Source organism: Perissodus microlepis, chromosome 13 (assembly GCF_051167445.1).
Source record: "Perissodus microlepis isolate ML-2025 ecotype Zambia chromosome 13, ASM5116744v1, whole genome shotgun sequence".
NCBI lineage: Eukaryota > Metazoa > Chordata > Actinopteri > Cichliformes > Cichlidae > Perissodus > Perissodus microlepis.
The window spans coordinates 7,767,555-7,793,386 of NC_140473.1; the positions used below are offsets into that span (position 1 = coordinate 7,767,555).

General features: G+C 42.6%; 3 protein-coding genes across 11 annotated transcripts in view; 2 read left to right on the forward strand and 1 right to left on the reverse strand.

The window, feature by feature from the left end:
• The window catches only part of sorbs1 (sorbin and SH3 domain containing 1), a 41,703-nt gene extending 30,068 nt beyond the window's left edge, over nt 1-11,635 (forward strand). For 5 of the 9 annotated variants that reach the window (XM_084947810.1, XM_084947806.1, XM_084947804.1 and 2 more), the window contains 8 exons: nt 635-2,104; nt 3,248-3,312; nt 3,527-3,697; nt 4,289-4,335; nt 4,643-4,757; nt 4,901-5,026; nt 5,148-5,342; nt 5,550-6,671. In XM_084947810.1, the coding sequence (XP_084803936.1) occupies nt 635-2,104; nt 3,248-3,312; nt 3,527-3,697; nt 4,289-4,335; nt 4,643-4,757; nt 4,901-5,026; nt 5,148-5,342; nt 5,550-6,155 (2,795 nt within the window). In that variant the 3' untranslated portion in view covers nt 6,156-6,671. The other 4 variants (XM_084947812.1, XM_084947808.1, XM_084947809.1 and 1 more) reach the window with 4 other exon arrangements.
• Nucleotides 11,636-16,596: 4,961 nt separating this feature from the next.
• On the forward strand, nt 16,597-22,639 carry pdlim1 (PDZ and LIM domain 1 (elfin)). The gene is made up of 7 exons (XM_084949153.1): nt 16,597-16,849; nt 17,889-18,040; nt 18,538-18,622; nt 19,625-19,809; nt 20,552-20,694; nt 20,837-20,954; nt 21,777-22,639. The coding sequence occupies exons 1-7, from the start codon at nt 16,757-16,759 to the stop codon at nt 21,961-21,963; spliced, it is 963 nt and encodes a 320-aa protein (XP_084805279.1). The 5' UTR covers nt 16,597-16,756; the 3' UTR covers nt 21,964-22,639.
• neurog3 (neurogenin 3) lies at nt 22,634-23,853 on the reverse strand. Its single transcript, XM_084949154.1, has 2 exons — nt 23,771-23,853; nt 22,634-23,468 (listed from the first exon to the last, which is right to left on the reverse strand). The coding sequence occupies exon 2, from the start codon at nt 23,465-23,467 to the stop codon at nt 22,829-22,831; it is 639 nt and encodes a 212-aa protein (XP_084805280.1). The 5' UTR covers nt 23,468; nt 23,771-23,853; the 3' UTR covers nt 22,634-22,828.
• Between the last annotated feature and the right edge of the window lie 1,979 nt (nt 23,854-25,832).

Sequence of the window (25,832 nt, forward strand, 5' to 3'; positions counted from 1 at the left end):
GAATAGTTTTGGGGTTTTTTTTGTTTTTTTGTTGGGGGGGGGGGGGGGGGTTTGCAGCCGTGTAGGAGGAGCGATGTATTAGCACTGGTGCCAGCAGCCATTTATCACTGTAGACGTCTGTGTAATTGCTAAAAGGAGAGGAGATTTGTGTAGGAGGATAACGCAATGGAGGATAATTTTACTGCTTACTGGAATACAAATAGATAACAGAAAGGTTTTGCATTCTTCTTTGTTTGTTTTTAAAATGTCAGTTACTGTAGTCCCTGTTGAGTGAGTCCTTTATAACCTCCGACATCGCATAACATTTCACGTTATATTACCCTTTTGATACTTCCTGTTTCACTCATTATGTTGCTGTTCGCAGAGATACTGATAAACGGGGAATCTGCTAGTTCTATCTTTGTAAAACTTTATCCCCTGCTGCAGCACCATGTTTTTTAGCTTTTAGCTTTTTAACAGTCATATATTACTTGATGCACAGTGCATCAAGTCTGATTCCTCTTCTCATCAACTTCTGATGGAACTTGGTCTTTATTTTAGAACTGTGCCTGACTGTTTTAGTGTGTATGTGTGTAAACCTGTGACCATTGTAATCTAATATGTTGTTTATTCTGTTGTCCTGCATGCTTGCCAGTGGATTATAAAGGTGGGAATGGCTATATAATTTCACCCTGCTCCTCTGTAAATAGTCGATCGAGTCTTGCCAGTAATGCAATAGGTAACCAATGTAAGAGTAAGAAGCCTCTATCTGCTGCCAAAGCCTGCATACCCCAAATCCTGCCCTCTAAGTTTAAGCCCAAACTGCTGCCACCCTGTGGCAACAGTAAGGACAGCAGGACTAAAGATGCCAGGCACCCAAAGGCCCACAGCTGTGAGGATATCTACACGGGGCAATGTGACACAGACTGTGCTGAAGCGGAGGCCCAACATTCAGATTCTAGGTCCAGCTGTGGGAGTGAGTGTGGCGATGGTCTCAGAAATGTTTCCCCTGCAATTAGGAGAAGCGCATCAGATTTTTCCAGCATGTACAGGACCATGCATCACATCCAGCGGCCCAGCTCGACCGGCTGCAGCCCACACGGCAGTGTCCGTAGCCTGACCTCGCTTTTTGAAACACCAAAGGACAACGGGGATGAGAGGTCAGAGGCAGATGATGGGGGTAGCATTCCACGGGATACTGTATCCTCACGGGTCAACGAGTTTGAAATGATTATCCAGCGCTCCACCTTGGCTCCCAGCCGCTCCTCCTCCTTGCCCATCCTGCACTCCAGCCGCAGCCACAGCCCCAGCCACAGCCCCAGCCACAGCCCTGCCCACCTCTACATGGCCTCTGCAGTGTCAGCGGAGTCCCTTTTAGTGGCCAACAACACGCAGGCTGATGTCTGCAACCTGGACGAGCAGGAGGGCAAGAGCTCTGGGGAGGAGGACATGTCACCAGAAAGTGTGATGGTGGAGGAGGCTGCTTCGTCCACTGAGGACAGACATGACAGCAGAACTGAATCCCCCTGTAACACAGAAGCAGAAGTTGAACAAATCCTGAGAGAAATTTCCCCAGAACTAAATCACCAAAACATCAGTGAATCAAAGAGCCCCTCAGTGATGCTTACAGCATCTCCTCCGCAACACAACCATCTCCACCACCACCACCACCACCACCTCCTGCACCACTTGAACAATCAACTCCTCCTCAAACCCAGCAAATGCAAAGGCTCTTGCCCAGCTTCCTACACCCGCTTTACCACTATCCTCAGGCATGAGAGGCAGCAGGCCACGAACCAGCAGGAGAAGCAGCCACCCACAGAGAAGAAGACCACACTACCTGGAAACCTCTTCCTCATGGGCCCCGCTCCCTTCAGGTTACGGAAGAACCCACAGTCCCATCAGACTCGGAGGATGTTGTTAGCCACCAGGGTGCCAGCGGGCACCCAGAGGCCTATCAGTCTCTCGCCTGAGCTCAGACCTTCCATCCCTCAGCGTCTGTCCTCCCTGGAGGTTCTGGAGAGGCTGAGTAACGGAGAGGAAAACAACACTGGCTACCTGAGTAACGGGCAGGGCTTGGACGCCAACGGGAACCTACTGCAGCCGCTGGCAGCTCACCGCAGAGGTGGCTATCTCCATCCCTTCACCACTTGTCACCCTCCCTCCCTGTGTGGTCTTTCATTTATCTTGACTCTATCTTCACCTTGTGTCCCTTTTCTCCACAAAGCAATGCCACCACCTTCCATCTCCAGTCTGTGTGGTGTGTTTACAAAGTGACAGGGAACTCTCCATTTCATTCTGAGTGTGCTGTTCGGTGCCCTTCCATTTCACTGTCAATGAGTATGGTCCCACAAATGCATCAAAACACTTCAGTGACTGTAGGGGAGGTTCAGGAAGCTTTTGGTAACGTATATAATCCCTGGACATCAGATTTGAGTTGTTTGCATGCTGCGTAGGTCTGCATAGGCATTACATCGAAAACAAGCAGTATTTTATTATATTATGCGATGTAATGTTAAACTTTGAATGCATTACCTTGCATTGAAATGCCCATCCTATGTAAAAGCGACATTTCTAGGAATTGACTCTGATATTTAGGCATTTAACAGAGCAAAGGCTTTCTCAAACTGATGTCTTATTGTGTCCATTTTTGTACCCTCTCTGCTTTTTGGGACTGTCCACATCTACCATGTTTCATTCCTTAGCCTGTCAGGATGTTTCCTGCTTTAACTTATCTCATATAACAGATGCTACTCTGAGCATCTGATAGAAACCCTGAAGCATTAACAGCTGTTTCTTGTGGACCTCACTCGGACACAAAATGAAACATCTATGGTGGCACGGCGGTGTTAGCAATACTGAAAGGATTCTTTAGTAAAATAGTGGATGCTGGTTGGTCGATCAACATCAGTAAAGTCATGATGTCACATTTATTTATTTTGACCATGACACAGTAGGTTACATTGTTTCTTTCCTGCATTTCTTTTTTTCTTTGTCATGAACACACATTGGGTCATTCTGTGTTCATTCCTACGTGCATGCAGGATTTTTCTTTTTTTAACGTGCGTGTGCTGTTTGTTTTAGTGGTGCAAAAATAAAAGATGTTTATTTAAATCATGCATGGTTATATTTTTTGTATAGTTTTGAGATTTTTTTTTCACTTAAATTGAGAGTTTTCTGCATCTTTTGTTCTTTTGTTTGAAAGCTGGCCTTGAGGTGGTCAGTGAGAACGCTTCACGGGATAATCGCCTCACGGTTTCTGTTTCAGACTCCTCCCCAGCTCACGGAGAAAGCCAGGATGAAGTGTTGAGGAGGCGTCATGGGGACAAAGAGGTGAATTTTCTTCAACTTTAATCCAAGCTTTCATAACTGATGCCTCTCAGTGCAAAATTCATGAATTAACCCTCTGAACACAAATACTTTGATAAAAATTATTGTGTTCTGAATAAGTGAAACATGAGTGTTATGCCTAACAAAGGATCTGTGAATAAAAGAGTAGAGACCCATATCTGGAGGGTGCAAACAGTTCAGTCTGGTTTCCTGGCAGAAAATCTTGGAGGAGCAGCGGCGGCTGAAGCGGGAACAGGAAGAGGCTGACACAGCATCGAGGCGACACACGAGCATTGTCCCCACACACCACCAGTTCATCACCAACGAGCGCTTTGGAGACCTGCTTAACATCACAGATAACACAGAGAAAAGGAAATCGGGCATAGAGGTACAATACACGGCAGTGTCTTATCCTTGTGTAAGCAGGAAGAAAGACGGCAGATGCTTTGTCACTTTGTGAGTCAGGCTGTGGGGGGGGAGGTCTCTGCAGGCACAGATGGCTTTTCCACTCCTGGTCAAATATTCATGATAGAAGGCAACATTTGACCTGTTTATCACTGGAATATTTCCCATATACATTTTGATTCAAGTTGCAGAGTGGACTCTGTTTACCAGCTATACGTCCAGAGTGGCAGAGCATGCATGCTGTTTTGCACATTACACACAATAGCTTCTAACTGAGCATGCCCCCGAGGTCAAGTCATCCTTTCAGTCGCAAACATATCATTCTTCTCATTGCTAGAATATTTATGTTCAGAGAGGCCAGTGCAGATTTACAGCTAACAACAAACTCCAGGAAAAGCTTTTCTTAGCGCACATAAATGCCAAAGCCCAGAGAGCGTAGTAGCCAAAAAGAACAAAGATGGAGGCATTTAAGGTATTTAGCCTTCAGGGAAACTTTCACTCACTCAGTGCGATTCAGAGAATCCAAATAGTAACAGTCACAGACGTTTATTTTTGTTTTTATATATCTACACAGAAAACGCCCGCCATGGCTCGCTTTGACTTCAGAGCAGAAACTCTAAAGTAAGTGGAAATTATGAGAATTTATATGTATATATTTTTTATAGAAAATGCCATAAATGCATTGAAGCTCAATGCAGCAGCAAGGATAACACCACCACTGAGTTAAATATTTGCCTAGTGGACCTTAATTAAGTAATTTTTTCAACTTTTAACAAAGTAGTGCCAAAAAAATGTAACAATCACAGAAAACTACCATTTGACCGTGAAGTGATGCTGTATATTCCACCCATGTGATCCTCAAAGCGTCTCAATCTTGTTACACTATGAGAGGTTAATCTCTAAATGTGTGTTGGTTTTGTATTTTCAGGGAGCTGCCATTTCAGAAGGGAGACATTGTGTACATCATTCGACAAGTTGATCAGAACTGGTATGAAGGTGAACATCATGGAAGAGTTGGTATTTTCCCTCGAAGCTATGTTGAGGTATATTGCCTGTTAATGTGTGTTATTTGTGACTCATAGTTCATATCTTTTTTAAAGCATTTCAGAATCGATTCTTTTCACAATTTATGCCCTATTTTATATTCTTGGTTGGTCACATTTGGGTGTTTTGTCTGCTTGCACAGCTCCTCCCCCCGACAGAGAAAGCACAGCCAAAGAAAAGTGCCCCAGTGCAGGTGCTGGAATATGGAGAAGCTGTCGCCCGCTTTAACTTCACTGGGGACACAGTTGTGGAAATGTCCTTCAGAAAGGTGTGACTTAATAAGAGTTATTATAAACTATTAACTAGCGGGGTTTTTATTCCCTTTTTCTTTTAATCCAAACAAGGATTTTTTAAAACTCTGATTAGTGGATCTGCCTGTGTGTGTTCAGGGAGAGAGGATTACACTGATTCGCAGAGTTGACGAGAACTGGTATGAGGGCAAAATTTCAGGCACCAATCGTCAAGGCATTTTCCCCGTCACCTATGTAGAAGTTCACAAACGACCACGGGTCAAAAACGGGGTGGAGTACCCGGATCCACCTGTCAGCCATTCACCTCAGCGCAGCACCAATGCTTCACCACAGGTAGGGACTCAAACACACTGATCACTGAGCAATTTCTCTTACCACCACCTCTGTGTGCTTTTAATATCCAAAAATGATTTTCCTTCTACACACACCTCGACGCCCACCTTTTAATTTGTGTTGTGTAGAGATTTTGTCACATCTTTCATTTGCTTTTTCTTTCTCTTACCCCTCTTCCTCTCTCTGTCTCCATCATGCCCTAAAAAGCTGTACCGTAATCGTCTGACCACCTCCCCTCTGCCTCTCCCTCGCTCCCCCCGCCGCTCTGTGTCCCCTGAGGTCCATGCTGTCTCCTCTGAGTGGATCTCCCTGACTGTGGGAGGTGGGAGTCCCCCTGCGGCTCCCACTCCTCCGCTGCCACCACTGCCCACTGTGTCATACCGTTGGGGCGAATACCTGCCCCCACCTTTCTCTGCCAGCCCCGTGCCTCCTATCACTGGCAGCCCATACTGCGTCTCCCCCATGGCCTCCCCATCCGCCTCCCCTCTACCCCCGCCTTACCCACCCAGACCCAACTCGACCACCCCCTCCCTCACATTTACCCCACCTCAAGGGGAGGACTTCCTGCTCTCTCCTTCCTCCCCACATGTGTCACGTAGTGTGAGCCCCAGCAGTGGGCCAGTGCTGGAGTGCTGGCTGAGGGGGGAGAAGGAATTGACAGAGGGGGAAGGCGCAGAGGGGGACAGGGGCCGCGCAGGCCCGGGCAGCAGGCGAAATAGCCCTGCAGAGGTATCTTCTGCATGGTGTGTGGTGTTGCATCTGAAGTTCACTCTGGAACACAGGCTTATGCCACAGTTTGAGACATTAAAGTAGATTTTCTCGAGTACTGACGCAGACATTTTTGTGGAGAACTAACTGGTAGATCTGACCTGAAGGTGATTTTAGCCAATAGCTGGTTTCAGTTTTAAAGACAGTAACTGAACTGGTCACTTTGCTTACATATGCAAGTCTGCATGGTGTTGTGTGTGAGCCACTAATATGCAAATGGTTTACTGTGTTTGAGTGCTTATGTATTAAGTCTTAGATTTCCTAGCTGCAGAGAGCTGTAAGACAAGTGTGTTTGCATTTCCAGGGTTGATCTGCAATAATAATAAGTTCTGATTTTTATACTGTAAATTTCAGCATACAGATGCATGTTGTTGTTCCGTGCACAAGCTTGACAAGTTAGATGCTTCTGTTGGTTGGACGTTTTTTTATTTGGACAGTGACAAGCTGCCGTGAAGCTGAAATATCCACCTGCAGGAAACCTGACTCACGCTGGAGTTTGATCATATTCACAGCACGTTGATATGCAGTGCAAGGCTTTCATTTTGAATTCCTTTTTTTGTGTTACAGTTTGTAAAAAATGAGGCCGACCATCATGGACGAAGCACCAGAAGCCCTGTGATGCTGTTTGATATCCAAGATAACAACAATGTTAACTCGTTTGCGGTAAGGTGATAGAAAGTGTTCCTGAACCTCTGTTAAAGGTTTACAAAAAGCATGTGTAGTTTGCTACCTGACTTCATCTTGTGCCATCCTAAACATACCACCTTAACAGATCCATTTGACTCACAGCACCTTGAACTCCCATACATATTAGACGTATGATATAACAGAAGTTCAGCTTACTCTCCGGGTGAAGTTATAGTTAAATATCAATCATTTTGCAGCTAACGAAGGCGCTATAGCTAGCTTAGCATAAATACCAAAAAAAATGGGGAAATGAAATGTATCCAGAGGTGATAAAATTCTCCACCAGCATCTCTAAAGCACAGTTTTTGTTCTAATATGTAGTCTTTATGTCAAAATTTAAAATGCAGCATGGCCAATCAAAACACAGATGGGGTTTTTTTTAAAGAAAATTATGTGAAGCTACTCTTAAATGACTCTGTTTGGCTTTATCATTAAGTATAAGCCTGAGCCTTTAAGTTGTCAAGCTAAGCTAACAGGCTACCGACTTGAGCTGTATATTGAATGTACATCAGTCTGCTCACAGAGCTTTTAGCAGCAAAGAGGTTATTTTGTTCCTTCAAGCTGAATCTGTCAGCCCACCTTTAATACTGCATGCACTTACTGCCTTATATCCTGTACAACTGAACTAATATTTCATGTTTCCTGTCTACATGCTTCTACTGGTGACCTTCCATTTCATGCCTCTTCTCCCGGGTTGGGCCAACACCCCCTCTACCTTTTCTCCTGGCTTTTAACGGATCACATCCTTTTCTGTCTTGCTACTCACCGGACCTACCTTCCTGTCTTGCACTTTACCTCCCCTTCTCTAACTCTTCACCTCCCCTCCTCACCTTCACCTCGGCCTCCTCCGGGACTCTCGGTGGGCCGGGTCTCTCTCTCTTTTCTGACGACTTCACCTACTACTACTAGGAGGCAGTGTGTAATGAGATCTTGAATATAGCTGAGACCTCGGTGAGGTACTGCAGCACCCTGTCCCACCACCATAATGACTCTCTTCATAGACTGCACCCCCACCCCAGTAAACAATCTCTCATCATTTCCCAGCAACCCCAGTCACACAGCAGCAGCCCGGAGCCGAGCCGTCTGAACTGTGGAATGTGAGTAAGATCTGTTTCACGTTTCAGACTCTTATTAATATTCTAGGTAACGACAGACCTTTGCTGATTTCACACTTTGTGTCTTCCCTGCTTCATGCCGCTCCAGATTTCAGGCTTTGTACAGCTACGTGCCGCAAAACGACGACGAGCTGGAGCTGCAGGAGGGAGATCTCGTCAGCGTCATGGAGAAGTGCGATGATGGCTGGTTCGTTGGTATGTGTCACAGGCCTAGATTCCTCAGAGATGCGGTCACACTCGGTGTGTCACATTAATCTATATAGGGTTTCTGCAAAATGCCAAAAAAGGACTGCACGCGTGCAATGTGCATGCTCAGGGTTCTTTCAGCGTGTCATCTCCTTCATATATAGAGTTTCTAAAGAATGACAGCAGAGGATTGAGTGCAGTGTGCATGCTCAGGTCCTGTACAGAATTTTAAATAAAGCTCAAAGGGGTTATTTTGGTAGTAACACTGAGGTCATGTAAGCATTAAATCTGAGAAAGAATCTGATCAATGTTCATCTTTCTTTTCCTCCACAGGTACATCAAAGCGGACAAAACAGTTTGGGACTTTCCCGGGGAATTACGTGAAGGAGGTGAAACTGTAAAGCTATCTAATCTGGCTGTAACACACGGTTGCCTGTCAAGCTTGGGAAGTCATAACTACCGCGCATGGCTGTTGGTTAGAATAGTCATTTAGCCGGGCGAATATTTTTATCTGGGAAAGTGATCAGATCGGCTCGAGGTATGTCAAACTGCAGGAGGCGAAGACGGGGACAGCTCACTGCCCAAACACCTCCATCACATTTTACGCACGTCTCCACAGAAGTCATCAGTCTCCATACGTGGAATTTCTCTGTGAAAGCCTCCTGCAAATTAGCTTTTCGACGTACACGTAATAGCTTTCATTGTGTGTGTGTAATTTTACAGTATGCAAGAGTTTGCGTAGCACCTCAGTCTAGAGGCAGGCAGCAGAGCAGTGTATGGATAAAAGGAGTGGATCTTATTACCTGAACTGGACCTGGGGAGGCGTCAGAATGTGTTTTGATCTTTCAGGGCCAGAGGTGTTTAACACAACTGGCAAAGTATGATGTAAATCAGGTATCGTGAATGAAATTGATTCGATTTAGCTACTTAAAGAAAACCTGTAATATGATCACTCTATGACCCTGTTAACCAGACAGTTCCCTTAAAAAAACAGCTTAAAGTCAGTGCCCTCGGTACTTTAAATACTTAAAGCCTTATGTAAAATGACCCTTTTTAAAATATTGAACTATTTTCCTCCACATTTTCTGAATCATCAGAAAAGTCAGTATTTGCCTCGCAGCATTCACAACTCATTGTAGCCCAAGTGTGTTACGTTGAATACAGTATTGTCTTCATTCTCTATCCAAAGGTTGCTACAGAGAAGTTATTAACAGCCGTGTGCATGAGCAGAAACTCTAAAATATTGATGTGTGCTGCTGGCTTCTCTTTTTCTCAGTTTCCACTGCAAACACATATTACAGGACATGCAGATTTTATTGCATGTGTCATAAAAGTGAAACAAAAACTGTGTATATGCACATCCTATATTTTGTATATTTTAAAACTGTGTTTGCTGATTATTGATGCCTTTAAGGTAGCCGGTGGTAGACGCCTAGCTTCAGAGCAACCACAGGACAGGCGTGGTAGCACTTAACTTCCTGTTTGGTCATTTAGGAAGATCCCTCCTAACAGTGTAATAGCACTGATGACCTAAAACTCTTTCAAGTTTTAAGTCAAAGCCAACAAGGTGTCTTAGAATATGATCACAGTGATTTTTTTAGAGCGTATTGAGATTTTAACCGTGCCCTTACTGACATGATTGTATATGTAAATGCGTACAGAAAACTGTATACGTACGGCTGCATATTTTCATTCATAATGACTACAGTTGTAAGGTCAGCATTAATACAGCATGCACTATAAGATCATTGAGAGACTGACAAATCACACTGGAGCATGAAACACTATCAGCCAGCCAACACCCTAATAATTGCACTTTTAACTTAAAGAAAACAGAAGTAATGACGCGGTGAACGCCGCTTTTTTGAGCCTTTAATGGCCGATAGCCGATGGAAGAGTGCTTTGATCTCCGCTACCAAAGCATCAGAGCCGTCTTCCTGCAAATACGGAGCGCCCACATCTCCAGCGCCATCAGATCCGGTAACGTGTCAGAATAGATCCTACACACACAAACACAGGAGCGCGCGCACAGAAAGATCCCTCACATCATCAGTGTCTGCGCCGTGCAGAGCTTTCGGGTAGTGTGTCCAAAAAAACCCTTAGTGCTTGTTATGACCTGCTCGGAGCAGCAGACGGGGGTAGTTCGTTGCGCAATTGCTAAAGAAGTATTTTAATCTAATCGTACTTTATGTTGGGAAGATTGATGGTAGTGAGCAGCGGAACTCAGAGAAGCGCTGTCATCACCTTCTTATCCAAAAACTCTAATTAAAGGGCCTACAGTGTGGCTGTTTATGAACACACAAAATCTGAAAGATAAGCTGAAGTATAGAAACATAAGACAGATAAGACTTATTAGATCTAGAAGCGTATGTCGACAGTGTCTTTGTTTTTTGCACCATGATGTGTTAGCTACAGTTGTGCATGTGGCCACCACGTAGGTCATATCTGAAGTTTATTAATTGATGAAGTACATTCATTTAAGTCGGGTCAGTACAATCAGTGTTTCCTGTGAGATTGGGTTTTTCTTCCTGTGCAGATCACAACCGCTACTTTGCCAACATCAGCAAAAGAATGTTTTCCCAGCGAGATATAACACGGAATATATTACACTGCAGTGTGGGTTTGCCTTTTTATCACACTGTTTTTAATGTTCAGGCATTTCATTTTATCACAAAAGCGTGTTTTGTTTTTTATTTTACCTCCGCCTCTGTAACTCCAGCTCTTCATGAAAGTGTTGATTAGTCGGGAGTCTGCTGAGCTGTCGCCTTTCGAAATGAATCCTGTTGCGACGGAGAGAGGTTTGCTCCTTCTCAGACACACTGCACGATGGGCAAATAATCACTCGTTTAGTGACAAAACAATTGGCAATAGATTGTTTCTGTGATTTTTGTCCGTAAAACGTCACGGGATGTATGAATGTATGAATATATGAATGTGTTGCAGGCAGTGTAAACATGTAAAAAAACAAAAAACGTGTGAAACGTTATTGAACAGTTCGGCAAATGAAGGATTGTAAATATGTAAAATAAAAAATAGACTGCGAGCAATAGGAGTGTCAGATTGAACTCTCTGTCACTTGCAGTGGTTTATTTTGCCTGAAGGATTTTTTTGTTTAGCTTTATTGGCAAAGGACAGAGTGGAGCGTTACTGAGCACAGAAAGATTAAACATTACGCTGCCATTTGTGAGGATCATGTTGCCTTATGTTTGAAAAATTGTGCCTCATTTTCTTTTTTTTCAGTATCACTGAAATGTATCCATGACGTATTTTATGTAACCCTGATTTTCCCCATTTGTTCGAGTCTCTGTGACGGGAGAACATTTACTAAGAACTTGTCTGTTACTGTACAAGAACCTAAAAGTGTGACATAACGCTTCGACATGATTACCACTCATGAAAAACGGACGCACAGCCTGCAACAGGTTTGGTTTGTTTGCTTCAATTTGCAGTGCTGTTACATTGACAATATTAAAATAAAGATACTATACACTGCTGTGTTCGGTATTATGCAATATTTAATAAACCATTTAAACCATTGCATGTGTTTCCCGTTTTGTTTTTTGACAAAAATCTGAGGGGAAAAGTCCGTTTTTAGCATTGGCCAACTTGTTCCGGGTGTGTGAGCATGTGAGTTTTCATCCTCGCTCATTAGAAAGAGTGTTGGTTTAGAAAATGTAATAGACGAAAACCTGCAAAGACGAACAAAGAATTCAGCATTGTATATTCAAGTGTTTAAAGTAAATCACTAACAGTATTTTATGCACTTAAGTTGCCAAGTTAAATTGCTTTTCTGGACACAGGATCACCGGGGTCCTAAATATAGCACCAGCCACTTCACTGGGTACACCTCTTTGTCTAGTTAAAATAACTCTCTGATCAGCTGATCTCATAGCAGCAATTCAGTACATTTCGGGAAGGGGGCGTGTCAACTTTCTGAAGTTCAAACCAAGCATGAGAATGAGGAAGAAAGGTGATTTAATGACTGTGAATGTAGCATGGTCATGCCAGTCAGGTTCGTCTGAGTATTTCAGAAACTGCTGATCAGCTGGGATTTTCCAGCACAGCCATCTCTGGGTTTGCAGAGAATGATCTGAAAAAGGGAAAATCTCTGATTCAAATAATACTTTGTGTTATTTGTTACTTTGTTACAACCAAAGGATGCAGAAGAGCATCTCTGAATGCACATATCAAACCTTGAAGCAGATGTGCTACAGCAGCGGAAGACCCCACTGCTGACAGTTAAAAACAGGAAACTGAAAAACTACAGTGTACCCATCTTCTGATGGTTCTTTCCAGCAAAATAATGCCCCGGTGTCCTAAAGCTTAAATCATTTCAAACTGGTTTCTTGAACATGTCAGTGAGTTCAATCTAATAGAGCACCTTGGGAATGTAGTGGAACGGGAGATTTGCATGATGTAAACTGTGTGATGTTATCATGTGAGCGTGAACCAGAATCTGAAGAATGCAGCACCTTGTTGAATCTGTGCCAGATGAAGGCCAACCCAGTATCAGCAAGGTGTAACTAATGAAGTGGCCGGTGGGTGTGGGGGTTATGTTTGGTTTGTTTGTTTTGAAAAAGCAGATCTTCAAACTTTGCCTACAAGACAGGTTCGAAGGGGAGCTGTTCACCTCTGGACTGCTGAACGTCAGCTGTGTTATCTGATGATCATTTCTGATGTAGTGCAGTGTTGTGGCTGCACTCAGGAAAGTGGGTGAATGCTGTTGGGTGAAATGAAGCAATGAATGTCAGACTCCTGTAATCACAGTGAACAAATGCTGAAAGCCGCTCAGAGTCCTGCTGACAGAACAGCCAGAAGCACTTGATCCGTACCTATCCACTTGAACTGATAACAGCGTCACTTTAAAACAGGCTCACAGACTTTTTGGCATACCTAACATTACAAAGCAAAACCCACAAGAAAGGACGTGTTTCATTCAGTTTGGCCGCCTTGCCCCCCCTTTATTTTTTTCCTCCACTTTCAGCAGAGGCCCTCTGGCAGGAATTCAGTTTTTGGGAGCGGCACATTCCACATCCTGGGATTTAGCTCTACCATAAATGGTAAGTTTGCACATAACACGGTGACGCAAGGGCAGGCCGACGTCTCTAAAACAAACTGAAGCTCTTGTGAGAGGTCCAAAACACGAAGAGGTACCACTCTGCTCTGCTTTCAGAGAAACGTCCTTACATTAAAAATAATGTGGTCATCGCAAAGTTGCACTTTTTTGTTGTTTAATATCAGTTTAATAATAATGAAAAATTAAATTAAAAGCAAAGAATGTTTAATTTCTTCCCCTTTTTTGGTCAAACTTCACAGTGTATGATGCAAAATCTTTGATATTATTTTGTGTTTTAATACTTGCCATCAATTGTGGTCCTCTTATTTGTACATCCAAGCGTAGGCCTCTTTTGATACCAAGAATCAGTAGTAAATTGTCACCTTAGGTGTTGTAGCTGACCAAATGCAATGATAATACTTTACAGTACTGTATTATCAACCTTCACTGAATGGGAGGATCGGCAGTGTCCTGCAATTTCATATGATGTTATTCTGAATTACTTTGTGCATCTTCTCGGTAACACAGGAACTACAGCACTTCTGAGTTGTATCAGTATCTTCACAGTGTTACACAGTCATTCACCACGAGGATGAAAATTAAATGGTGTTTTTTTTTTAAAGTGAGCAATCAGGCCGATCAGTTCGTCAAGCCGCAGAGCATGAGTTGGCAAAGTGCTTCACATCTTCCTCATTATTCTGAGGAAACACTACAAGTTCCTCCAAAAAAGGGTCTCAGTTATGTTCAACAACACAAAGTTCCTGCCTGAACACCTTTAGCTTCCAGCTTCTAGGTTAACACAGCAGCATTTCATGGACACAGTGAAGCTGTGGCCTTCCAGTGGTTAAACTGCTGTGGTGTGCACAAAAGCACAGCTGTCATCATACAATGTAATGCTTTTCTAGCATTACTGACCACTCAAAGTGTTTTAGACTTTGATTTGTTTTATTCCACACGCTGTAAACACCTTATCGAGCCCTCACCAATAGCCCGGTTAGAATCACCAGTTAACATGCATGTCTTTGGACAGGGGAGGAAGCAAGAGCACCAGAGAAATTAAACGAAAGGCCCTAAAAGGCCAGCTGAATTTAAAGGAGTTCCTGGAGATCAAGCAATCTCTGTTGGAAAGAAGCTGCTGTCCGTGGGGTCTCTTCAGAAGTAATCGTTCTGATGTGATGATAACAAATGGGTCACCATAGCTACTGCAGTGGAGCTGCTTAATATAAAAATTAATTTCTTCTGCTTACTGCTAGTAAAGGAAGATTAGACCACTGTGATTTAAGTTAGTGTTTTCTTTCAATAAGGAAATTGTATGGTACTGATATTTAGAGGTGTGATTTATTCATGAACTGTATTTGGATAGTCATCAATTAACATTTTCCACTGGGATAGACTCCCGATTTTTATGAGCCGAAGATTATGGGTGGATGTATGTGCCGATAAAGAACAATAAATAAAAAAACAGAGAGATTAATCACATTTACTTATGTACATCAACAAAAAAAATGTAATTCAAGGCACAACGAGCATTAAAAAATGCAAGTTATAGGATAAAGATCTTTGAAGTATTCACCCGTCTGCCTACACATGCATATGAATTTGAGTGGCAACCCACTCTTACCTGCTCGGCTATGGAAACCCATTTCTGGTGAACTTGGCCCATTTGTCAACCAATCAGCAGCATCATCCATGACAAGCAATGTGTAGTTGGGATTTTGCAGGGGAGCGTGTTTACACTGGCACGTTTGCCCCTCTGTAGACTCTATATGCTTCATTTACGTTACCACGGTTGTGTCCATACACATCTGCCTGGCCTGTTCAGTACCGTCCTTTCCTCTTCCTCTGTAGCATTGGAAGGATGCAGTCACTGAATTGGGACCAAGCTATAGCTTGCTTCAGTGCTTCACATCGGCACTCTTAAAAAAATAAACAACTCCAACACAAGTAAAAATTCCAAAAGGGCTAAGCTGTGCAGACATCCACGTGCCTGCCTGTTTTTGTGACCACGTGGACTCGTCTGTAAAGACTTCAAAGAAGGGTAACAGGATTTACTAGTCTGCAGGAGGTGTTTCCAGCTGCCCGTGTCTCAGTATAATCAAGGCTTAAAGTGACAAGATAAAAACATAATTAACAAGAATTAATAACAACTACAGATGTAATAAAATTAGTGACTTCTTGTAGTATTTTTTCCTCCAAATGTTTTCTTTGCCATCATTTTTCTTCTGCATTTATGAAGGATTGACCCTTCTAATCCTCATCCTCTGCTTGTGTTTTGGATCCATCATGCTCCACTAATGCGGGCGCTATGAGTGTGCAGGGTGTGCTTCAGAGTTACTCAAGCAAAGTGTTGAAGCCCAGTCAGGATGTGATTCATCCATCACATATGGTGGTTCACCTTCAAGCAGACATGCTGACTTTAGCAGTCCTTACAGAAACACATCTAAAACGAAACAACTTACTCCCAGTCCAGCGCAGATTCAGTCTTCACATGCTTCTTTTAACCTTAGCAGCAATACTAAAGACACCCTTGCACATTCAACACCAGACCAGTACCAGGAAAAGTTTGATTTTAATAATCACAACAATGTAAAGTGACTTGATTGAGCTTTAACTGCTCCAGGCAGAATTACAGGCTCAAACATGCATTCTCTTTATCACACCAGCATTACTAATGCGGCCATTAGCAGTGCAAAGATTGTGAATCCTGAAATCACTTACACGTCATGCTCAAGTCTAACCATGTTTGTGTAGATTCTCAGTCATCCAGGTCATGTTGGTCTTGAGAGCTTGAGAAAAAGAAGGCAACTGGTCTTTTTTTAAGTTTGTGAAGACGTTTCGGCCCTCATACAAGACATTTCTTCTGTTCTAAAAACAAAAGGTGGAGTTTCCCAAGCATTTAACCCATAAAGGCAGTGTCCTCTTTGGAGGTGGTCCTGAAGGAACCATATTGATCGTGTGAGTTGTGTGGAGAAAGGCGTGGGTCATTGCCATCACTGGGGGTTGAAACCAGGTTTCCCTTGAAAATATGATGTTAATCTTAAACGACTTCATGGTTAAATAAAAGAAAGGTTAAACAAACAAATAAATAAGGGTGAAACAACTGTGAGAGCTTGCCCCACCCTATCGAGGTCACCTAGGGCAAGGTGTGAGTTGAAGCCCTGGGAAGGGACCCTGATAACTAGTGTCATAAGCCACACAACAGTATTTTCATTGCTTCAGATTTTCTTAATAAGATAAACACGTGACGAAGAAAATGATGGCCACTACTCAGTCGCTGTGTCCAAGGGGCTTACTCACCCAGTATGGTGGCTTAATCCTACAATTCTGCACGTCAGTGGCGTATGCGCGAGTACACAGATGTACGCGAGTGATCCATCTTCTTCATACACGATCTTCGGTCTCACTTATCAGGGAGGAAACTTCAAAATCTATTCGTCCAACTGTAATCCGAGGGTCCTCCCCCTCCACTAATGCGGTGGAGTTGCAGTCAGCCTCAAACTTTTGACCATTGATTACTCCACGTCATATTGCAGTAGGAAGTGAACCAGAGGTCTGAGGCAGCTCCTTAACCACCGTCGGCTCTGTTTCAAAACTTTCACACCATGCCTCTCCGTGTGGCGTTGCAGGGTCCCGGCCCCTGGGGGTTCAGGCTGGTTGGAGGAAAGGACTTCGAGCAGCCACTGGCTATTTCCCGGGTAAGTTCGTTTTAATGTTAGTTTCTCCCCCGCATTTCAGTGTAACCGCACCTGGACTCTCACCTCTTATTGTTTCCCCGCGACTTTACTGAAGGCTGGTTGACGATTAACGGTTAGCTTGTGTTAACCGGAGGGCTAACGAACGGCTAAACTAGCGTTAGCTTTCTCAGTTTATTGTAATTAAAAGTTAAGTTAGCGGCAATTTTTGCTAGTGCTACCTCAAGGAGCAAACGCGGTGGTCCGTGGACCCCACTTAATATTTAAAAACATACATTTTTATCTAAGGTAAAATATATTTTTGCTGATGAATTATGATTTTATGTATCTTTTTCAGTCTTTAACTGAGAGTTAAAGCTACTTTAAAACAGTAGTTTAATAATAGCCGAACCAGAAATGCACTAATCCCAAACAATGGTTGTCATATTTTGTCTCTTACAGAATTTGCTTAACATTTGATTTGATTTGTGATTTTAAAAGTTTAAACTCCATGCTTTGACATCACTGAGTGACCATGGACCCATTCGAGCCTCTTTGTCAGGAGCTGACAGCTGACACACCTCACTGGTGTTCATTAGCGCTAAGATTTTATTAAGCTTCATACAGGGTGCTGCTCTGGTGGCAGTAATGAACCGGATTATAGCTAGTAAAGCACTCCTCTGTGTGCTTTGTCTGAGCCTACACTGCATTTTTCCCCTCTTGTGAAGGTTATTACTGTGGTCAGGCCACCCCACCCATGGAAAAGTGATTAGGAATTCCTGGACTGTACTGGTCCCTCTCCCTGCTTTAGGCCTTTATCTCAGATAGAGAATCTGGGCTCCAGGAAGCTTTTATCCTGACTCTGCAAGTGCCTTTGCTTCTGTTTACTGTTAACAAAGACAGCTGCTTAAAGGTTCTTGAAGGTCAGGTTTAAAACAATGACACTCTCCTCTTTTGACTTGGAAGCCTTTAGGCTGTAATTAGAAGGTGCGTTTTCCATATATTCGTAATTATGGTGCACAAGTGGCTTCTAATTTTATAATTTCTATGTCCTGTGTTGTAGGTCAACCCCGGGAGTAAAGCAGCCCAAGCAAATCTATGCATCGGGGATATAATTCTTGCCATCGACGGTGAACCAACAGAGAACATGACTCACTTGGAGGCGCAGAACAAGATAAAGGGCTGCATAGAGGAAATGGTGCTCTCCATAGACAGGTAAGCTGTGTCTAAATGTGCCATAGCCATAGGCTCGGAGAAAAAAAGTGAGTAATGTGAGACGGCTCAGCTGCAATCCAGGTGTTCAGCGAGTGACATCATGTTTATTCAGTGATTTTTAAACAGCAGTTCTGTTTGTTTTACTGGTTTTTACCATGTTGCAATCCCGCATCGCTCTGCTGTGTCGTCTTGTAAATTACTCATGACTGATGACTTTTTGAGGAGTCGTATCAAAAGGGATTTGACAGACGGTTGGAACCACATATGTTTGCTCCCATTAAGCGATGTCATATTGAATGCATGAAAGGACGGGCTTAACTGCAAGATAAACAAGAACATGAGCATGCCTGCAAGGGCTCTGTTGCATTCAAAGACACAGCCCTAATATTGCGTTCACGTGCTGATACACAGGAACACGCAGGCGATCCTGGCATTTTTATGTTACTGAATCCTCAGATCATCTTTCAAGCCTTGTTTTGCCTTCCTGTCTTTCTCAGGTCAGAAACAAAACTGTGGTCGCCGCTGTCATCTGAGGAGGGGAAGACGCATCCCTACAAGATGAATCTTGCGTCAGAACCACGGGTGTGTGTCAGCATCAAAGCTATATGAACTTTAAAAAAGTGACTCCTCCAGCTTTGTCATTTAGAGTGAAATCGAGTAGCCGTTCAGTTTCTGGAAGCCAGAGTGCTGCCCTCCCCATGCCTGCAAAGGCTTGGGGATTTTTTTTTTTTTTAATTTATATCCTACTACTGTTCATGATGAAGTCATTGTTTACTTGCCAACAGGAGGTTTCCTAGGAGACAGTAGTTTATCAGCCAAGCCCTGACGCAAGCCTCAGTTCCTGCCCGCTGAGTGGAAAGTTGAGGCCAAAGTATGAATTCATGTAGGAAACGGTGTCTCAGGCCCTGTGTGTGTGTGTTTCACAAGTCACAAAACTAGAGTTTTGTTTTTTTTGTTTCTCCCACACACATATTAACACATATTTCAAGCACTTCTCTAGAATCTGTTGCTTCACTCTTTTGTTTTATGTAAGTATTGTCAGCTCCTTTGCGCAAGTCATCTTGCTCGCAGAGACTCGGGGAGATTTTGCACTTTTAGAAGCTTGAAGCATGAGCTATATTTGGAGGCATTTCCGTGTTCCCACTGTGAAGCATGAGCTAGATTTGGTGGTATTTGTATGCCCACTGTGATGGCATGCCAGTGTCATGACGCATCTGTCGTTAAAGTTAGCCACGTAGGTATAATTAAGGCAGAGTCCACAGTCATTATCCTGCTAAATTATGTGTGACTTTGTATCAGACTGGAAGCTGCTTTAAAAAGACAGAACCGCTCAAAGTTTCCAAGTCTGTTTTCAAGAAAAATGTTATTGAAAGCGAAGCTTAAAACACAATAGGCCAGTCACTTTCAAACTTTAAGCAATATTTCTAACCCACTTAGCAAACACTGCATGTTTGTACATGCGCAATTAAGAAAAAAAACTTAGTTTATAGCTCATCAGGTGTGCACAGAGTATTGCTTGTTTCAATTATGCTTGAATTTCATATATATTGCACTCTCCTAACTTTTGCAGCTTGGTTTTTGCAGGAGGTGAAACACATAGGCTCGACCCACAACAGGAGCGCCCTGCCTTTCACTGGTTTCGGCTCCAAAGTGGTGACTAACCAGTACAATAATCCATCTGGGCTGTACTCTTCAGAGAATATCAAGGACTTCAACTCAGCTGTGGATGAAGTCAAGACCATTACTACGGCTAATGACCCCCCCAACAAGTAAGATGGGCTTAAGTGATGGCAATCAATCAGTATTGAAAATGTGAGGATGAGTGAGTTTAGTCCAGCTGGGCTCTGCTTGGGTCACAGAGTAAATAATCGTTGTGGGCAGTAGACTCAGTAAATCGTGGCTCAAGTTCAGAATGTTTCCATTTAATTGAAAAATGAATTTGTATGCATCTTCCTTTTTGATTTGCTTGGTTGTTTGGATACTCTGTGAAAGACTTTAATAGATCATTATGCAAGCTTAGCTTTTCATTAAGTAGTTTTCCAAATACTCATTTTGAATTGGGGAAACTGGAACTGCGTTTGTTTTAGAGGATTACTTCAATACTGAAATACACAAAACCTCTTAAACACACTGTGATTTATTTGAATCCTTTCTGGAGGAGAAGTACATGTACACACTGTTTGGCTGTAACTGCTAACTGCAAAATTTACAGTAGCGGGCCAGCTCCCGAAAGGCTGCTGTGCTTCAACAAATCATTAAAGTGTGAATATTGCTTCCAAGCAGATGGAGCCAGTATTTACTAATCCAGTGACTTAAGAAAATGATGTCACTTAAGTCTATGTTTAAAACAAGTAAAACACAAGAGAAGGTTCATTCATTGGTGGTTTTTCGTGCTGAATCAGCACTGTGATCTCCTGGGCTTTTACTGCCAGTCTGATTATGTATCAAAATACTGTTGCTGAATATGATTTTTTTTTTTTCCTTGCTGAAACGTGCCCAATTTCTTTCTAGTGCTCCATCAGAGCCATCAGGTAAGCGACCGCCCATAGTCGCAGATTCCGAAGTCTACAAGATGCTGCAGGAGAATCAAGAGTCTGACGAGCCTCCTCGACAGTCTGCTTCATTCAAGGTGCTTCAGGAGATTCTTGAGACAGGTACCGATACCATGCTTTTTCCATTTACTTTAAGGTGCAATGTGGGATTTTTATATTTTATTTTTAAACAATGTTAGCTTTTTGGTAGACTGTTGTCTTTTAGTTCCAATCAAGATTTTCAGTCTATTCTTGGTGTTTGTAGGAGACTCGGATAAACCATCAGGCTTCAGGAGTGTGAAAGCACCCACAACAAAGGTTGGAGCATCAGTGGGGAACACAGAGAAGTTACCCCTGTGTGACAAATGTGGATCTGGGATTGTGTAAGTATTTTATGGTCAAGATTGAACTCTGTAGGCCTCTAGATTGTGTTCATCTGAATCTAGCAGCACTTGGGAGAAATACTGTCTCCACCTTGTGGTCAAATGAAGTAACAACAACACACTTGTTTCCTAATTCCTGCTGCTGGGAGATATTTTAATTTTGCTTTTTATATTTTTAGAAAAGTTCATAAATGTTTTATTTTCCTTTCTTTAAGAGTATCCTTGAAAATCCTTACTTTATACAGATGTTTAGCACACTGTCCCATCAGAAGATCTAAGTTTAGAAACTTCTACTTAAATCTGCCATGCCGAGGGTTTAGCATGGGGTTTACCAGGAACGGGTCTGCCCACGGGTTCACCAGTGCTGGCTTATAATATGCGTCTTTTTTAGCAATAGATTAATTGCTTTTGTTTCTTACCATTATTTTTAACGTGGTTGTGGATGTTAAAGCCAGATTATAAAATCCTAGTGTACAGAATACGACACCGAATCTTTTCTCCCACAGGGTCATTTCAGTCCTTTGCTTTTTGAGATACTATACGAGAGTATCACTTCATTTTCTGACATTTTCATGTCTGTGCTGTTTTGGGAAGTGGGAACATGGAACGTGCCTGTAATGGCAAGCAAAACATTATAAATCAGGCCTAATTTCTGACTCAGACATTTCCTGATGTTCATCTTTCTCCAAAACACCTTTGAGATCTAAAAGTAAATGTGTGTTTAGGTTTTCTAACTTGATCAGCTTAGATCAGAAGATGCTCTTTCCTATAGACAGCGACCCTCACTGCCATTCTCACTTATTGTTTTTATTTACACTTCAGAGGGATGGTTGTGAAGCTGAGGGACAAGTTCCGTCATCCCGAGTGCTACACCTGCACAGACTGCAACGTCAACCTAAAACAGAAGGGACATTTCTTTGTGGAGAACCAGATTTACTGTGAGACGCACGCCCGCGAGCGAGTGACTCCACCCGAGGGCTACGACGTGGTTACGGTCTTTCCCAAGTAGTTCCCCTCACTGAGCTCGGCCTCGGACTGCACGCCACTATAGGACACCAAGACATAAACCGAGACTTACAATATTTAGCTAATGCTACTCGTAAGACTATGAACTGGTCTCCTTTCACACTATACTTCAGTACTGTCACTGGTAGGCAGGACAGTAAGGAACTACGTGTTTGAAAATGTTGATTTGCACAAAAACTTTGGCCTATAAGAAAGAAAAACCAGTGAATACTGTAAGATGGCATTTCTTTTTCTTTTTTTTTCTTTTTTTTTTTGTATCATTTAAAATAATTTGAATGACAGCCACTATGTTTTGATACTGTTTGTACATTTCAGCGTCTTTTGAATCATGGAAACAAAAGAAAGCCAGAATATTCCCATCCCTGTTAAAGGAAAAAAATGTTTTCTACAGTTTTTATGGAATAAATAAACATTGTTTTATACAGCAAAATACATTTGAATATAATTGCCGAATAAATATTTTTTAGCTTGAACAAATTCTCTCATGTCGTCCTGGTTTAATTGTCCCTTGGTGCTCTTTTTCTGTTCTTTTAGTGACACTGATTGTAGGGTTGCAAATATTAGGGGTGCCACATGATCATTAAATTGCTTTCAAACACAAAGAATGATTTGAATGACAGTTGTGGCTTCAGAAAGTCTTTTTTTCCTTTTTTTTTTTTTTTTTTTTTTTTTTTTTTTTTTTAAAAAAGCAAAACAAAAAAACTTTAAGTGCTTTTGAAGAATAAACGCTGAACATGGGAAACTAATGTCTTTGGACCTGGTCTTAAGCGTAACCTCGCTAAAGCGGATGGGGAACTGCTGCTTGCACCCAAATGTCTTCTTTATGTGAGATGGAGCGGTATAGAGAGTCAAAAGTGCCACATACTCGTCAGGTCATTGTCAGCACACAGGGACTTGAAACAAAAGGTAACGGGGATGGCGCTGGATTCCTCTCCTGGGAAGATTCTGCAGCTCATCTCATTAACAACGGTGAGAGAGCTTCTGTGGCTAAAGTCAGCAATGGTCCCATAACCACATTCTGAAGGTGATGCTGAGTCCCATTCGGCAGATAAAACGCTTGCCGGGCTGCTCAGATCTGATGCCAGATAGTCCTGAGTGTGTGCGTGTTGGTCTGCCATCCGGAGAGTCTCGGTCAGAGCCCAGATGTAGTTGCGGGCAAATCGCAGAGTCTCGATCTTTGTTAGTTTCGCGTCTTCTGGCAAAGCCGGCAGGATGCTCCTCAGCGCGTCCAGGGCGGAGTTCAGATTATGCATGCGGTGGCGCTCTCTATCGTTCGCCTTCATCCTTCGCCTGCCCCGCTGCCCGGACTGCTCACATCTGTGTTTGGGGGTTTTCACTGAGGACACGTCTCGAGTAACAGTCGCTGGTTTTCGCGGGAGCTGTCCTCGCGAGTCTCCTGAAGTGTCACCGGCCTCGTTCACTCGGTTGCGCAGTGTTGGAGAAAACCTGCGCAGGGCGTCGGGGACGCAGATTACTTTAGGATACATCCTGTGCCGACGAAGAAGAAAATAATCAAAAGTGATGCCAATGAGACAGCTTGGCTATAAAGAGAAAAAGAAACTCCAAATGATGCCCTGAGATGTGCCACAAACCCTGGAAATCACGTTTCCCATTTTTTCTACGAGACTGAAACGTGTATCTACACCCTGAGTTCGTTAAACGTTTTAACTGATTAAAAATAACAATGCAACTGCACCAGTAACTAGAAAGGAAATATCTGAAAAACATTAAAGGACACATTTTAAAAATAAATAAAGAAACTTCTGCTGAATGAGTGTAGTCGCACTTACGTTTGTAGGCCTACTCCTGACAGGCGAAGCTGGGATAAAGACGTAGTCCGCTCTTGTAGCTGGAGGCAGCAGACAGTGTATATGTGCAGGTGACAGTGAGGGATGGATGCGCATCTCTTGTCACTTTATATGGCCTTTATCTTATCTGTTTTTGCACCGTGGACGCCTGAATCAACAGCGCTCGTCGAGTGGCCAATCAGCTTCCAGGCAGCGAGTCCTTCACCCTCTCCCTCATCCTTCAGTGTGCTTGCATTTCTTTGTGTATTCATTGTAATAGTTAATTAAATACACGTGGATGGCAAAGTGCCACGAATGTATGTCAGGCTAATAATACTCCGATTTTATGGACTAGGGTCATGTGTTTTTTTCTTGGAGAAGGTAAACATTACGAGCCGATTTCCATAAGTTTGTCTGGGGGCAACAAACATGCAGCGTTCAGGATTGTGCTGGTCCTAAACTACCACTCTGGGAATCTTAATATATCTGTTTATTGCTTGTATTTATCATTATGCCAGCTATTCACTAATTTCCCTGTTTTGCTGGTCAAATGCTGGAGGTCCTGGTAGGAAAAGAAAACCAAAACATTTTGTGAGCTTTGCTTTGACCTCGGTTTAGTGAGGTCATGCGCTTGTCTAGTGAGATGCTGGTCTAGCAAAAAAAAAAGCTTGACACGAGACACAATATGGATCTTGTATATATGATGTGATACTCGATTACAGATTACCTTTATTTCCCATTAAAGCTTTCAAGGCTAGCTGTCTTCATCTTTACTATCGTTTATTGTTATAATAAATCATAATGTGTTTATGAAAAGACTTTCGCAATGGTTTAAAATAAGCAACGTTTAGTTTTATGCGCAAAAGGTGGAACCGTAGTCAATATTTGTACTGTGTTTAATTAAATATCACTGTACACAAAATTTTATTTTGGAAATATTATCCGATCTCTATCCATAAGAGGTACTTTTAATGCCACATTTTACGCACTCAAAACATCGGCACATGCCATGCAGAGCACATTATTGCCAGACCGGCTTCTAAAATCAGCTCCATGTGCACCAGAGTACGCTAAAAACCGAGATGAAGAAGAAAATGCAAAGGTTCTCTGCAGTTATTATTTTATTATTGTTTATTGTTAAAGATTGAGAGACTCTTTGCGATTCTGCGCACATCACACTACCTGGTAAGGCGGACTGTAAAAGAACTTTAAGCTCCTACAAGTTGGTCCTTACTTATTGCTTCGATGAGTCTTTTTTAAAGATTATTTTACCTCTTTGTTAGCTCAGAAAACCTTACCTATATTAAACAAGTGTTGTTTTTAAATGGCATATATTTGGATAAACATTTGCTTCTTGCGTTAGAGCGCAAAGCTCCGGTATTTGGATAAGACAATTACGCATGGAGCAAACTAAAAAAGGAGAGGTGGGAAGGTGAAATCCGCTGTGTAAATCGATGATACAAAGGGTCTTTTTGTGTTTCGCAACAATAAAAGCTCGTTTTCTTCTATAATGTGAGCCTGTGTCTGTGCGCTATGACATCTCCAAAAACTTGTCCAAGATCGCCACAATTCAGTGACGCGTTGCTATTTTCTAATAAAACTTTATTTTAACACATTAAAGATTAGAAAAAAGAGTCAACAGTGAGCAGATACGTTTTAGCTTGGGTAAGGGAGGAAAGGGAAGCGTGGCGGGGCTCAAGTATGATTTACAATTGCCAACAAAGGATCACAAAAAGCTCTCCTTAACTTTCTGTCTAAATATGTGTTTTGGGAACAATCTGATAACCATATGCTTTCAATAAACTGGACAAATATACTAGGGAGATAGGAGATGGTGCCTTGCTGTTATAAAAGGCCCGAAAAGTCTAAAGTAAACTGAATATTACCACTTTACAAATATTCATTGATGCCAAATCCATATTAGGATATCGTGGACAGGTGTGGGTTGAAGTTGTCAGTCTCTCTCCTTGATTTTTTATCAGTGTGCTGTAGTGTCCTGCTTGTTATGCAAAGTATAGGCAAACATAAGCGGCCAGTTGCTGTGGTAATGGTAGATATCGGAGCA

Coding starts and splice junctions, on each gene's coding strand:
- pdlim1 (XM_084949153.1), top strand. CDS start 16,757: ATGCCTCTCCGTGTGGCGTTGCAGGGTCCCGGCCCCTGGGGGTTCAGG. Junction 19,810..20,551: donor GCTAATGACCCCCCCAACAA/GTAAGATGGGCT, acceptor ATTTCTTTCTAG/TGCTCCATCAGAGCCATCAG. Junction 20,955..21,776: donor AAATGTGGATCTGGGATTGT/GTAAGTATTTTA, acceptor TTTACACTTCAG/AGGGATGGTTGTGAAGCTGA.
- neurog3 (XM_084949154.1), bottom strand. CDS start 23,467: ATGTATCCTAAAGTAATCTGCGTCCCCGACGCCCTGCGCAGGTTTTCT.